This window comes from Desmodus rotundus, chromosome 1 (genome assembly GCF_022682495.2).
Source record: "Desmodus rotundus isolate HL8 chromosome 1, HLdesRot8A.1, whole genome shotgun sequence".
In the NCBI taxonomy this organism is placed as follows: Eukaryota; Metazoa; Chordata; class Mammalia; order Chiroptera; family Phyllostomidae; genus Desmodus; species Desmodus rotundus.
In genome coordinates this window covers 165,182,867-165,197,860 of record NC_071387.1, presented here as the reverse complement: position 1 = coordinate 165,197,860, position 14,994 = coordinate 165,182,867, and the positions used below count along the sequence as shown (strand labels likewise).

Below are 14,994 nucleotides of genomic sequence, written 5' to 3'. Positions count from 1 at the left end.
CACAGATTTTGAGCAATACAAATTCATTGACAGTGAATTTCAAAACTGCTCATTTTTTCACAATAAAACGGGATGCCAGATCACCTTTGATGATGACTATAGTGCCTACTGGATTTATTTTGTCAACTTCCTGGGAACATTGGCGGTGTTACCAGGGAACATCGTGTCCGCTCTCCTGATGGACAGAATTGGGCGCTTAACGATGCTAGGCAAGTGCTTAGTTCCCTGTAAAATGAAAGAGCTGCCCCTGCCACCCAGGGGGAGCCCATTTCCCACTGTCCCTGCTGCCTCCTTAGGGATTACATCCCACCGAGATGAGAGAAATCCCTTAAGACCTTTCATTAAGACTAAATTTTAATGAAAATTACGTCTAATTGCATTTCATTTGAGCAGCTTCCATGAGTTCACAGACCAGAAAACTAATTATGTGCGACTAATGTATATTTTTCCACTTAAGCAGCTGAGTAATTAATGATGTACATTTCATGCTTGCCCTGTTCAGAAGGCAGTTAGGGAGGCAAACCCTTCGTCCAGGTGAACAGACCTGTACCTGAGCTTTGTCAAGCCCAGACTGCAGCCTCCCCTTGGGATCTGTGTTGCTGGGAGACCCTGAAGACCCCAGGGTCTTTGCTCTGCCAAGGTGACAGGAAATATCCTAGCCTTTTATCTGCTTTGTCGGCAGGTGGCTCTATGGTGCTTTCGGGGATCAGCTGTTTCTTTCTTTGGTTCGGCACCAGCGAGTCCATGATGATCGGTATGCTGTGTCTGTACAATGGATTGACCATCTCGGCCTGGAACTCTCTCGATGTGGTCACTGTGGAGCTGTACCCCACGGACCGGAGGTATGTCGAAATGGGCCTCTAGGAAGAGGCACTCAGCCCCACAGTACCACTGAAAAGTCATAGAAAATAAGCCAAAATTACCATGTTTCCAAGAAAGTAAAAATCCAAAACTATCTGGCATGTGAAGTTGTAGGTTTCACTTGTATCGTCGAAAAGGAAAATGTTGGGGGATATAGCTGCTAGCAGGACTTAATAGGACAATTGTTACTGGTGAGGTGGGCTCTCCGTTCTTGACTTTGTGCAGGAAAGATTTCGCAACCCAAGTCCCGGTGGCTTTGAGAGCACATTTATTAAAGCTGGACACAGGGAAACAAAGGAAGAGCTTCACATAGAAGAGGCAAGATCCCAGCGACAGGAGTGGGCCCAGGTGGAGCTGCCTTGGCCCTTTGGAAATGTGAGGAAGAGTCGAGCCTGGACCTAAGTGCATTGGTCCTTTGGAAAAAAAGTCACAAAGGCAGAAAAAGTGAGCCAGCCAGGCTGTGTGGTCTCAGGAAACAAGTTCCTGAGGCAAAAGAAGGGACCTTGGAGAAAGAAAGCAAAGACACCTGCCTTAGGAGAGAAGCGGGGAGGCACGGGTGTGTTCCAGAGAGAGGGAGAGAGCCTGTGTCGCGCTGAGCCCTTGTCTTCATGCTTTTCATCTGTTTTCGAAAGGCAGGAATTGTAGGGGAGGTCTCAGAGAAGGATCTCAGTACCATACCCATAAGGTTCCCAGGTGTTTCCATCAGGGTCACGGTCAGGGTCACGGTCCCCACTGATGGTGTGGCGCCGGGGCAGGGGGTCGTTAGTCAATGCAGCAGGTCCTAACATCAGCCATGGTGTGGCTTCATCTGGTTTTGCTGTTTTCTGGGTCTGGAGCTGAAACACAGATGAGGCCTAGAAGTTATCTCTAGTTTGACCAAACCTCTGTCTCTGTGGTCAACAGACCCCAGGCTTTGTTCCTAAGATGATCTGATGCGGGTCAAAAACCCGTTGTCCTGAGGGCTTAATGCTTTAGGGACATGCTCAGGAGAAGGAGGCGGGTGAGTCAGGATGCTGGAGGAGGCCAGTTTGAATCGGCTTTCTATCTCAGTTTCCCTACTCTATTTGCCGAGGAATTTTCCTGGCTTCTTACTATCCTGTCTCACAATGAAACCGGCGAAGGAATGTAATTGGGTGCGTGCCTTAATTTGCTGACCAACAGTGTGAGAAGCTGTAACAAGGCGGTGAGGAATAGAATCTAACAGCCTGTCTTGGCCCACATTTGAGCCACTACGCAGTCCTGAGAGGGTACTTGCCTTGCATCTGCAAGTGTCTGCATCGGCTCTGCATTAAGCAAGCACAGAGAGCTATCTTCCTGACCTTCCTTATCTATTGGATGAAAAGCCCAACATGTTCCCAGTTACCAAAAAAAGGTTGCTAGTAGAAGAAAATGATGCATCTTGCCCCAAAATGGAGACACAGAGACTTTGCACTTCATATCAAAGACAGGGCTAGAAGGGATTTGGGGGTAGAGCTTCAGCAGCTGAATGATTAAAATAAGTACTGTTTTTCCATTCGACATGAGTGAAGACAAACAGCCTTGCCTTTTGTTTGTGTGTGTGTGTGTGTGTGCTTTGTCACCATGGAACCCCCGCTGCTGGAGGATAGAGTCAGGATTGTCCGGCCTTTGAAACAGAGGAGGGTTTTCTCGGGCTATGCAGAGACACTTGGGATATCAATTTTCAGCTGTTGTCAGAAAGGTTAACTGTCAACTAAGATAAAAACAGAAATTGCTGTTTCTGTTAGTTCAGTTCTTCCAAGAAACAGAGGTCAGGATGGGATTAAACATGCACAGATTTGATTAGGGGAAGTGCCTATGGGAGAGACAGTGGGGGAGGTGAAGTCTGGGAGGCCGCCATGCGAGCCTGCGCCCCAGGGAGGAGCGAGGGTGGGTGGGTGTTTGGGTGGAGACGCCCCAGACCAGCCATCTAAAGAAGGTTTGACAAGGCTGCTGCAGAGGAAGAGGCAGGACAATGTCAACTTCAGAGGAGGCCTGCTTGTTCCGGAAACCTGCCCGTGATCACAGTATTCCTGTCATGTGACTCGGGCAGTGACTCCGAGGTCTGCAGGGAGCATTCTCACCAGCCTCGCTGCAGCAGTTGTTATGAGATAACTTGCGGGTCCTCACTTCCTTCAATGATTCAGAGATAACTTGTGCCCCAGAGCAGCACTGCTAAGGCCTCGGTGAATTAGCTAGTACCACCTACTCTGTTTCAGGCTAAAACCTTCTCTTCTGTCTCTCTGCCGTGGAGCTCTGGGTCACGTCAGGAGCCCTCCGCTGACCTCTGGCCCTGCTGTTGAGAAAACCCCCAATGCCTTTGTGCGCAAATTCCCTCTAGTCTCTGTGTGGAGACAGAATAGATGTCTTGACAAGAATTCTGGTTAGAGGCTGTAATTTTTCCTAACAGAACTTTAGCACTGCCCGCTCCTTGCCCAGTTTCTAGAATCTGCCCTTAGTGACCAGAAGAGGACGCTCTGATTCCAGGTCCCAAGCTAAAAAGTAGCCTCCCGAGCCACTTAACACCCAACTCCTATCAAGGTCGAGGTCGGAATGGTTACATGCAGTGAACATAGTTGTCAGCTATAGTCTAGGCACTACGAAAGTTGTAACATTTGAAAGCCACATTTGTCAACCATGTTACAAATTTTACCTTTAAGGTTATAACTTTGACTTTTACCAGGGGTCACAGCTGCGTTTTCTGTGAAAACACCAATGAGGACAGGACATTGCCCATGACAATCAGCTTGTCCTTTCTGCAGAGCCCACCCCTCCCTATCCCCCACTCCCTGTTATGCAGGGGCTTCTAGGACCCCTCAGAGTTGCTGCTCTTGTGTCTTCACTTTGTATTGTTAACCTAAGAATACACGGCCACAGTGAGAGGAAACAAGCATTTATCTGAGATCAAAAGGAATAGTTATTTGTGAGCCCTGATTCAGGCAGGAACCCAAATAGTGTCCCATTAGGGGACTAAGGGAAGGGGCATTCATGAGAAAGGGAGGGGGGACGATTAGGAACCTCACTAGAAGGAAGAAGTGCCTATAAACTAACAGAGTGAAGCTAATTCTAAACAATGTTTTCAATTTCAGTCCAGTGGTGGTTAGTCTGGTAGTCACAAGATCTGCTTCCTTGTTACCTCTGCAAACATTTCTTTGGGACAGTGTTGCCTTAGGCCCGGTCCAAAGGTTACTTTTCTCTGTTTTGGCATTCCAAGGATTTGAAACGTAAGACCTACAAGGCAGTTCCTCTGGATGGCAGCAGCGACTCCATTTTAAAGTGGCTGCTCCATGTGGCTACTTATTTTACAATATGATAAAAATTTTGCAGTTCTTCATATTTCCTTCTCTGTTGTGCAATCGGGGGGGTGGAGAGCCCGCTAAATCTGCGTGGTCCAGATATTTGCTTTGCTCCTCCTCATCCCTGTTTTCCCTCTTTTATTCCAATGTTATTAATTGTGTGTCGTTTATAAACTATAAACTACCCTAAATCATTTCAAAAAGAGGCAGGTAACTTTGAAATTAAAGTTATATGTACTTATTGAGCATCACTTTTCTGTGCCTAAAAGATGAAGAAGACAATGACTGCAAACACAGTCAGCTCTACACTTCTGCCGTTACTCTCCCTACTTCACTTCTGGACACCACGGGGCATCTCACAAATGTAACTCGATTCTGACCCTCCTACCTGGAGACAGTGTCAGATCCCACAAATTAAGGGCTCAGCCCCACAAGAATGCCCCCCTTGAGACCCCAATAACATGTCAGATTGCTGCCTGTACTTCTGACCTACTGGCTATAAGTTAGAGTTCCCATGACCCCCTCCTCAGGTTCAATAATTTACTAAATTGGCTCACAGAACACAGGAAAATATTTATGTTTACTAATTTATTTTTTAAGGTCTACAGCTCAGGGGCAGCCAGATGGGAGAGATGCATGGAGATGGCACGAGAGGAGGGTAACAGAGCCCCCGTGCCCTGTCCCCAGTGTGCCGCCCTCCCAGCGCCTTCCTGTAGTCATCACCCTGGAAGTTCATCAGGTCTCGCTGTTCAAGAGTTTTACAGAGCTCCACACCCTGCCCCCTGCCCCGTGCGCCCAGAGATCAGTAGGTGAAAGTCACAGAGGCCACTGAAAGTTCCAACCTTGGTCTCTCTGGTAACCAGCCCCAACACAAAGCTCTCGAGGGGGACACCCTAAGTCACCTCATTAGGGCAAACTAAACATGGGTGTGCTCAAAGGGGGCTCCTGAAGAATAACAAAAGAGTGTCACTTGGGAAATTCTGACTGTGTTTAGGAGCTCTGTGCCAAGAACTGGGGGTGAAGACCAAACACACATTGTTCTGTGCGGTAGCCCCTTCCCCTGTGAATGCCGCCACCGTTCCCCCACGCATCGCAGACTCTGCCGTCACATGTCACCTCTCTGGGGCTTGGCCTCCGAACCTGAGAAACGGAGGGCGAGTCAGGCACTGAACTGTGTGTTTAGATGACCTCATTTAACCTCATTTAATCCTTGCTTCAACCCTACAAGAGTAGGTCGTTTTACTCCATTTTCTCATGAGGAAAACGAGGCACAGAGAGGGGCCTGGTAACTTGCCCTGGGTCATGTAGCCCCAGGCGCAGATGTGGGGCTCTGCGGTGCCACTTCCAAAACAGACAAATCTAACCCCTCCCGGGGGGTCTGCGGTGAAGGCCTAGGAATCTGTTTCTAGGAAGCCCACCTGGCATTTGGGATGTGCAGCCATGTTGGTGAACCTTGGCCTTAGATGAACTCCAAGTTGCCTCCCAAAGCTCCCTTTCATTCCATCACTACTCACCTTGGCCCAGGCCCTCACTTCCTAGCTAAGTTTACCAGATAAATGATAAGGCACAAAGGCTTTCATTATCACATGTCCATGAATATTTGCATCTCAACAGGAATAAGCACCGGGAGGGTCCAGGGATGGCAGTGGGGATGGGAGGGAGATGGAGGGCTGCTTCGGGCCCAGGGGTTCCCGGCTGTGGGGTTGAGCCCTTCTCCACTTAGGGGTGAGTGAGGAGAGCCCTGCTTGCAGGGGTGTGGGATGCCCTCTTCCCAGGCTAAGGAGATGCACACAGACCTCACACACCGCGTACAGCCACTGCTTACTTGGATGAGACAAACCTCCCCTTTCTTTGAAGACCAGAAAGCAATTCAGCCTTTTCTGACTCAAGTATGTGAAATTAGATACTTTTTTCCCCTCTGAAAAAGCAAGATGTTAGTCTGGCAACAATGAACAAATATGGCCCAACTAATGCCCGGTGAAATATCCATTACAAAAATCCACTTCCAACCTATTTTAAAGTTATCGAGAAATCCCTCCATTCGTTTCACAAGGGTCCTGTGCACCCCTGTGCCAGTCCTGAAAGGGGTGTGCTGAATGGATGTAAAGACTACACAGCCCCGTCCCGGAGATGGCTGGGACCTCACTAAGGCTGGCTCCAGCCAGGTAGCCCTGCCACCGGCACCTAAGGGGAGCAGGGGTGGGGCGTAGTCCATCAGGGCCAGCTTCTGTGGCTGCCTGTCCAACCTACAGCAACTGAGCCAGAGTTGGAAGGGCTGGGTGGGAAACTGATTGCCTCTGGTGCAGATGAGCTGTAAAAGCTGGATACGCGAGAGAGGAGGTTACAGTGCAGGAGCAGAGAGGGAGGAGACGAAAGAGGCTGGTGAGGCCTGTGCCCAGGGCTCTGCTGCGGCCCCAGCGCCGTATCACAGATGTTCTCCCTGGCTGTGTCGCAGCGCCCGAGCCGCCATAACAAACACAGCCGAACAGAGGAGGTCTTATGTGTGAAGGTGTTCACTGCGACATCGTTTGTGTTCCCCCAGATTTGGAAAGCTCCTAACTATCCAGCAGCGTGGCTACAGAAATAAGGGTTATATGCAAATCACTTCATTTTAAACAAAGCATCAGTGACATGGGGCAAATATTTATGTTACTGATTGGGAAAGGCAGAGGGCAAATTTCTATGAAGTCTGTGATATATAAAAATATGGGTATGATTGGAAGCACACTTAAGGGGATTCAGAAATAAAAACCATTTGTTGGGGCAGTAGAATGGATGTTTTGCTTACATAATTTCCTGTAGTATGTAACAGTAAATCCAAATCAAAACACAGGTGTCTCTGGGAGACTGCAGGGTTCTCAGCCCTGGATACGCCTTAAAATCACAGCGGCCTCCAAACCTACAACACCTGGGCCCCCACTGGAGCAGTAACATCAGAATTTCTGCGGACATGGCCTTGAGCATTGGTATTGCCATATCACCGTGTTTCAGAGTTCCATGGGTGACACTGCACCCAGGTTTGAGCACCCCTGGGTGAAGCTGTGCTTGTATATGTCCGTGCACCCTAGTTCAACCAGATTGCTGCCATCACCCCAAGTTGAGAACAGCTACATGAGGAAGTGGGACACTTGTTTCCCATTGAATGGGTGCAGGCCATCCACCACACTGGGGTACCACAGAGATAAGTTAGGAAGACGTGAGGATATTTTGAGAGGCAGAGAACACCACCTCTGCCCACAGTCCATCCTGTACCTGGCGAGCTCCGCCTACCCCCCAACCAGTTCTCTTCTCACCCATCCCCTCTGAGAAGCCTTCCCTCCCCTGCCCCCACCCCCAGCCTGAGATCGCTTCCCACCCTCTGCGCCTGTGATACCCCGGGGTACCTGTGTCACTGCACTTTGTAGGTTGTTGCCATGGTCTCTGTGCACCTGCCCAGTGCACAGGGCACTTCATTTGCTCATTTTGGGGTCCCTGGTGCCTAGTGCTCTCAGCACATTATAGATGCTTCATGAGTGATTGGTGAAGGAGTGCAGAGAAGAATATGTAAATTAGGAGTCTATTAGGGCAAACTTGCTTTTTAGACAAATATTCAAGAGGTTTCTGGTGTTCTCAGTATTGTAGTCCGACAGCTTAGACAGAGTCAGTGTTAAAATAAATTTTTTAGGTTGACCCAAGGGCCCAGTCATCATTTGTAATGTTGTTACTGTGAGAGAAATGGAACTTATTCTGTGTTTCAAATAGCCACCTTCCGGATGAGTCTTCAGATCACGATGTGTTCCCGATTGAAGGATTGCCTGTACTTTCCCAAATGCCCCGTGTTGAGAAACTTCTTCCAATGATTAGGCAGAGTTGTCCAGGGGAAGTTCCCTCCCAAAAGTTCAGACTAGAAAAGGGAATGCTCATGTTTTACACTATAACAGGTGGATTCCATGAGCTCAGTCTGGATCTTCACCATTTCAGGCCTTTTCAAAACGTAGCATTAAAATGTTTTTTTCCTGACAATTTCATCAGTTGATGGGCAGATATTTCGCCAGTATAAAAACAATGGCTGACACCTGCACAGTGCCTGGCGGTGCCAGGCACCAACTCAGAGCTGCCGTTAGTCAGCGTCCCTCTCTTCCTCCCAGGAGCCTCAAAACACCCCAGTTGACCCTGCCCTGGCGTCAGAAAAACCAAAAAGAAAGAGGCTGGATAGGAGGGCAAAACTACCCTCATTCTGTCCAGAACCGAGCCAGCAGTTTCCTTTTCTCAGTCACCACTTCGGACATAAAATGATATCAATGAACTAGAACTTGCTAGATTGTGAAGGCCCTGAAGAAGGAGCCGCAGTCCAGCTGCAGCGAGGGGACGCTCTGGTGGCCACGTCTCCTGCCAGCTGCCCGCATCAGTGCCAGGCTCTCAGGCAGAGGGAGTCAATGGCACAGGGAGAAGGGCCACCTTCGTGGAACGAGGAACAAACAGGGCTGCTGCCATCACGGGCGGGGGGCGGGGAGGGTTCCATTTAAGAGATTTAAATAAATATGTTGAGCAATAATTGAAAACAAAACTCTGGCTGGAGAGATGGGAGAATGAGGGATAGAGATTATAGAAAGGTATTAGATCATGTCGTTCTTCCTCCTCAGTGATGGTTGGCTAAGAGAGAGCATGGGACACCTTCGGGCTGATCAGAAATGCAGTAGCTTGTCTGGCCGCTAAGGTGGCCAGTGGGGGCCCTGCAAGCTCTGAGCTCCCCACCCTCAAAGGCCTTCAGGAGCACAAGGTGATGTGTGCTTTGCATGTCTGCAAAAGTTAACGCTCTTCCTTTACATGAGAACAGGGGATAAATAAACTAAAAGCTTCTTTACTTTAATATAAACAACATAAACCCCAAGGGAAAGGATTTTGAGAATGATTTTTCTAAGACAGCTGTGCCTCCAATGCATAGAAAATCAAACCCTTTCAGCTGCAAGTATTTGAAGAAATAATTTACTTATCCAAGGAAAGGACAGTCACGTTCTCTTGAATGCCAACGTTAATTTAAGGAGGCTTTGCACCCACACCAGATTTTTTATCTGAAGGACCGCCTCTGCTTGGTAAAGGAAAAAGGAGATTCTTAGGAAGTAAGGACTTGATCATCTTTTTTTTTTTAGAAACTCCAGACAGCAGATGCTCCTGATGCATCTCTCTCCGTCCTACACAGGAATCTCAGGAAGTCATCCTTTCCTCTGTTACAGCTGCAGTAATACATGAGGATGGCCGCCTGCATTTTACACCCCATTCTGAGTTATACGAGAGGCTTACGGCTGGGGAATAATATGGTTATTTCAACACAGACGTAAATTTTTCATGGGTCATTCTGCAGTCTCAGTGTTGAGAGACTCCTTCATATAGAAGAATGTTTTTCTTTCTTATCAGCAACATACTTACTACCCATTTTTTCCTAGAACAATACAGCTTATCTTCCTACCATAAGAGTTATTTGTTCATTTAGAAATGAAATTGTAGTTTAAAATGAGTGTAAGAAGCCTACCTGAAAAGTCTACATACTGTGTGATTCCAATTATATGACATCTTGTAAAAGGCAAACTGCGAGGCTGTAAAAAGATCAGTGGTTGCCAGCAATGGCGGGGCGGGGGTGGGAGGGATGCGCAGGGGGAGCACAGGGGAGGTTCAGGGCAGCGAAGCCGTCACTCTGTATGATGCTATGATGGCGGGTACATGCCGCAACACACTGGTCAAAGCCCCTGGGTACGTAACATCAAGAGTGACCTTAAGGTCTATACTGTGGACTTCAGTTAATAATAAAGTATTAATGTTGGCTCATCAATTGTAACAAATGTACCATATTTAGAAAACTGGGAAAGTAGTGAATGGGAACCCTCTTTACTTTTCATTCAGTTGGTTTTGGGGGTTTGGTTTTTTTTGGTAAACTTAAAACTGCTCCAAAAAGTCTATTAATGTTTTTTTTTTAGAATAGTGCCTGGCACAGAGCACTATCGACTACTTTGTTAAATACACGCATAAAGTTTTCCTGATGGGAAGTCAAAAGTCCCAGTTAATGGGAGCAAAACATGTCTATTAATTTTTTTAAACTTCAGCTCATGTCATTAATTCCATGGAAATGGAGGAGGCAGTGAGTGATGCGTTTTTTTTTCAGTATCCAATGCGTAGCCTCAAGCAATTTCATTTGAAAAAAGTTATCAGTATATGAAATCTCCTTTTCTTTCTGGTGGTTGTTGCTATGACTAGTTTCTTTCTTTAAAAACCAGCCAAAAAGAAGAAGAAGACAAAATTAGCTTACCCTCTTCTCAAGAAGTTCCTGTCTGCCACACCCCTTCCTTTCTCCACTTTGTAGGTGTCATGGCCAAACAGAAAGTCCACACTTGCTGCCCCATCTCCGGTCTGCCTGTTCCAGGCCGTGAGGCCACTGGCCCTGCACTAACTCACAGGCACAGGGGAGGGCTGACTCTTCTTCTATGGTGTGGGAAGGGGAATGGTTGGATAATAACCTCAGTAAATACCTACATGTTGGAGAAAGTATCCTCAGGACCAGCACAGTAGCGATGAGGAAAAACCTACCCTTACAGATTTACAAATCAATCAAAAAATAAAAAATAAAAAAGCTGTGTGCTAAATGCTTCCTTTTGCAGCACATAAAATGCATTTCCCTCTGGAGGGGAAACAATGTATCTGACGATTACCTACATTCAATAGCCTTTGATACACAGGTGCCTAGTGACAGACAAAACCTGGACTGGCGTAAAGGCAGCAGAAATTCCTGTTACCGCGTGATGTCTGTGGCATTCATACTCTCGTGAACAAGATTTAATTTCCTCCCTAGAAGATTACAATAAAGTCACACTCAACACATAAAGTAGTAAAGGTTTTCTCTTCCAAAGAATGCCTTAAGGAATGGGGCGTGTCTTATTGACAAGCCACTGGCACATCTAAAATGCCAGCAGAGTGAGCGAGATCTCCAGGCCTACCATCTAATTCTCCTCGGTAATATCTTCTTGGACTTGATTTCCCACCTGGACCTCTGAAGAGGACGTAAGACCTGAGTCACTAACTAGCTCATGGATGGACCTCCCAGCTCAGCATTCTGTTTCTGCCTGTGGCCAGAAACGTTTGGGAAGAGAGCCTGGTAGTTCACCTCCAGGGGACCGGGAAGATGAGGAATATAATCCACTCATCCCTGGTTTTCTTGAAAATAGGATTTAATTATTTAAAACCTCACACATCAATTAAGCTAGGAAAAAATAGGAAGTAAAAAAAAATGCTAAGAAATACATTGTCATAGTTTCATTTAAGTCTGGAAGAGAAAAGAATCTTTTCTCAGGCTCTGAAATTTCCTCTCTTGATAAATTGGAACTCATGGGCAAAGAACCTCTGGAGGTGGAGAGAAAGCCAACAGAGGGTTGAAGGAACAGTACCAGCAGCTGGAGTTTCCATCTCCAGATGTGCTGACAAGCATTTAGTTTCTTGCTCTAATGACACACAAAACTTGGAGATCATATGGCATGTTTGCGGAAGTCATTTGTCAACCTTGTCCGTGTCTCCTTCCTTCACAGGGCAACGGGCTTTGGCTTCTTGAACGCACTCTGCAAAGCTGCGGCCGTCCTTGGGAACTTAATATTCGGCTCCCTGGTCAGCATCACCAAAGCAATCCCCATCCTGCTGGCCTCCACTGTGCTCGTGTGTGGGGGACTAGTGGGGCTGCGCCTGCCTGACACACAAACCCAGGTCCTGATGTAACGGGAGACAAGCCATGCACCCTGTGTTTCTTTCTCCTGCCCCGTGTCCACTCCCCTGACTGAGTCAAGACTTCAGATTTCCCAGATTTAGAAAGGTGGTCAAATATGAGAACACTAACTCTTGCTGTGACTAAAATTTAGATGCATATCATCTTGCCCCTTAAATGTGATTTTGCAGAGGTTACCCCCCCATTGTTATCTTTCCTGTGTTGCTACTGCCTCCCCAAAATCCATGGAAGCATTTCTTTAAACTGTCCCAGTCAGCTGGGCCTCCCTGAGATTCTGCTCGCTGGAGGGCGGGAGGCTAAGAGGGCCGCACTGCTCTAAGAAACAGATCCCGCTCCTAGTTCCACATCCACAGGAAATATAAGTTGGCGTATTATTGCATTTGTGCTGAGGAGAGGGATTCGGTTTTTCTCTCTCTCTTTTTTTTCAAACAGAGTGACATTTCCTGTTTACTTAGAAAAGGACACCCCGCATTTCTAGCTGCAACAGCAGGGCCTTTCAAAGAAAACCATGTGGTACCAAAAAGAACTGGGTGGAGCTCTTTCAGGAATGACACTTAAGGTGACTCTCCTGACAAGAAAAACAAAGGCTCTGCAGTTAGAGCAAAGGTCTGCGTGAGCTGCATAAGCAAGATGTCCGCCAGAAAGCTCGATGAAACGTCCGAGAAATGTGAGGAAATAAGGTCTGTGACTGTGACGTGTGGTTCAGAATGTTAGAAAATCAGAGATCAGAGAGAGATCTTTCACCACCCCAGCCCCCCACCCCCAGCTGCCACTGATCTTGCCAGAAAGCAGATTCAGGAAAAGAAAGCCACTCTCTCAACATTGGGTCTGCCTACCTGACTGCCGTTCAGCCAAACTGTCCCTAGTGGAGGGCTGGTCAGTCATCCACGCAGTTGCAAACTGCAAACTAGGGAGCCGTTCACAGCTCAAGCCATTTGGAAATGCAAAAGAATACCGCGAGGGACAGTGGCCCCAGTGTTTGACTGGGCTTTGTAGCTAGCATCCCTGAGGCAGGCCCCCCTGGGCTGGGGTGTTCTGTGTGAAATCACAGCCTGCCGTTCTCCAGGGGCCCTCTGGCAGACACGGTGGCCTCTCCTGGTGGTTTTTGGCTGCTCATTTGATCTGTGGAATCTGCTTGGGCCTGGAAGAGAGGGTCAGCAGGACATTCCCACGAGCTGTCAGCTATGTGACCTTCTCACCCCTCCGGGCTGCCCCTCCTCCAAGCTCAGCCCTTTTACTCATCTTTGAAATCTGAAGCCTTCTCTCAGATTTGCAGCAATGACCAGTAGCCAGGAATAAATCCCATATTAAAACAATATTCCTTTTTTAACTCTCCATGTCTTGTGAGGGGTTACCTCTTACTTATTACAGGCATCTCCAGCAGCCCTCAGCCCGGGCCTCACTAAGGAGAGCCTTTGTTTCCTATAGTCATTACATGCAAAGCTGTCTTAACCCCAGAGGCCCCCTGCCTCCCTCTCCCCTTCCTAATGATCCTCCTGGAGCTCCAGACGGCAGAGTTCAGACTCTGAAAAGCTTCTTTCATTAACATAAGCCATTAATCGACTCCCCCTTGAAGTAATTCAGGTCTGAAGAGGGGGGCAGCCTGGGGCTGGGGGCTGGCAGGAAGAGGGTAGTTCCCTGGAGAGCCGGCTCAGGGCCAGAACATCAGGAAAACTCAAAGGCAAAACTAAGGGGGCAGGCAGAAGGAAAATCAACAAAGACTAGACGAGAGCTATTAGACTGGTATCAACAAAGCAAGGAAAGAAACCGAATGTACTCTCACTTCTACCTATTGTAATACTGTTGGAGAAGAAAGATAGTATCAAAAGCAAGAAGGGACCTGTATGTTATTCTTCTTCCCTGCAGACTTATTTCTCCACCTCTCTACCCCTTGATTTTTCTTCTTAAAAGAAGACATTTTGGGGGACCTGAGCAGGCATTTTTTTAATTGAATGTGGCATGTACAGTAATAACTGCAAACGTAAGGTGTATATCTCCACTGACCCATTCAAAAGAAAAACAGAAGTGTACACGGGTGTTGCTCTCTCGTCCTCTGTGAGAGCTGACTGTGCTAAGTGGACTGTCTTTACTTTAGAAAGGCCTCCAATGTCTGCCGTAGCCCTACAAGCATTCACCGTCTCCCACGCTGCCGAGCTTGGTTTGGGCAGACTTTGCTTTGCATACTGGCCTGAGTCAGAACAGGATAAACCAGCAGAACCCCACCTCATGAGACTGGCCACCATGCTTTCCCTTCCGAAGAGCCTTTCTTGGCCTTCTTGTCGCCTCCCAGGTGGCCCAAGAAGGATCTATTCTAATCTGGACAGTCTGTGGTCACAAACCTTCTTGGTTGCCACCTTTCTACCTTCCATGCAGTATTCTCTGCCTCCCTCCCGTTGTCCCTATCACCTGGATTTTCTGAGAGCTCAGGTTCTTCCCAAAGTATGTGGTGTGGCCTGTCTGGCTTGTTCTGGGGTTAGCTGGATTAAGATATAGCTGTGCCATTAAAAAGAAACTCTCAGTTCTACCAACGTAGGAGGCTGCTGGCACAGGGACCTGTACCCAGCATCTCATTTCAGCTGCAGTTGGAGGAAAGGGAGAGTGTATGCAAAAGCGAAAGCCTAGGAAACAGCCCCACTTGCTTCTCTATTTCTAACTCCTTTTCTATCTAAATTTCCTCATAGCTGTTTGGAATCAATCCAGCATGTGGCTCAATCCTATTATTATTGCTGGGTCCTCTCAGTAGGAAAGACGACCCAGCCACTCCAAACTGTAAACCCTGTGCCACGTTCCACCCCAAGTCATGGGTGTCACAGCCCCAGCTCTGTGCAGTCCTATGCCTTGGAAGCCAAACCCAGCAGCTGGGGTCATCTCAGACCCAAAGGCTGGCCCTAGGAGGTAAGACAGATAGGCCCTAGCTCCACCACTAAACAATGAGACCCAGATCTTGCTGGTGAGAAAGTGAGTCATGGAACGTCCCTAGTCCTTAGTTTCCCTGTCTATAAAGGATTGGGACTAGTTCAGGATTCTAGAGGATCTTTATGAAAGTAGGTTTATCTGATTACCTTTTGATGCTGAACTCGTCTTCACAAGCACCAAATA

At 47.7% G+C, this 14,994-nt stretch overlaps 1 protein-coding gene across 1 annotated transcript in view; it reads left to right on the top strand.

Moving 5' to 3' along the window:
* The window catches only part of SV2C (synaptic vesicle glycoprotein 2C), a 187,089-nt gene extending 172,325 nt beyond the window's left edge, over positions 1 to 14,764 (top strand). The window contains exons 11-13 of the mRNA XM_024563580.4: positions 6 to 209; positions 683 to 842; positions 11,705 to 14,764. Coding sequence (XP_024419348.3) covers positions 6 to 209; positions 683 to 842; positions 11,705 to 11,888 — 548 coding nt within the window. The 3' untranslated portion in view covers positions 11,889 to 14,764. The remainder of the gene's footprint in view (positions 1 to 5; positions 210 to 682; positions 843 to 11,704) is intronic.
* The last annotated feature ends 230 nt before the right edge of the window (positions 14,765 to 14,994 follow it).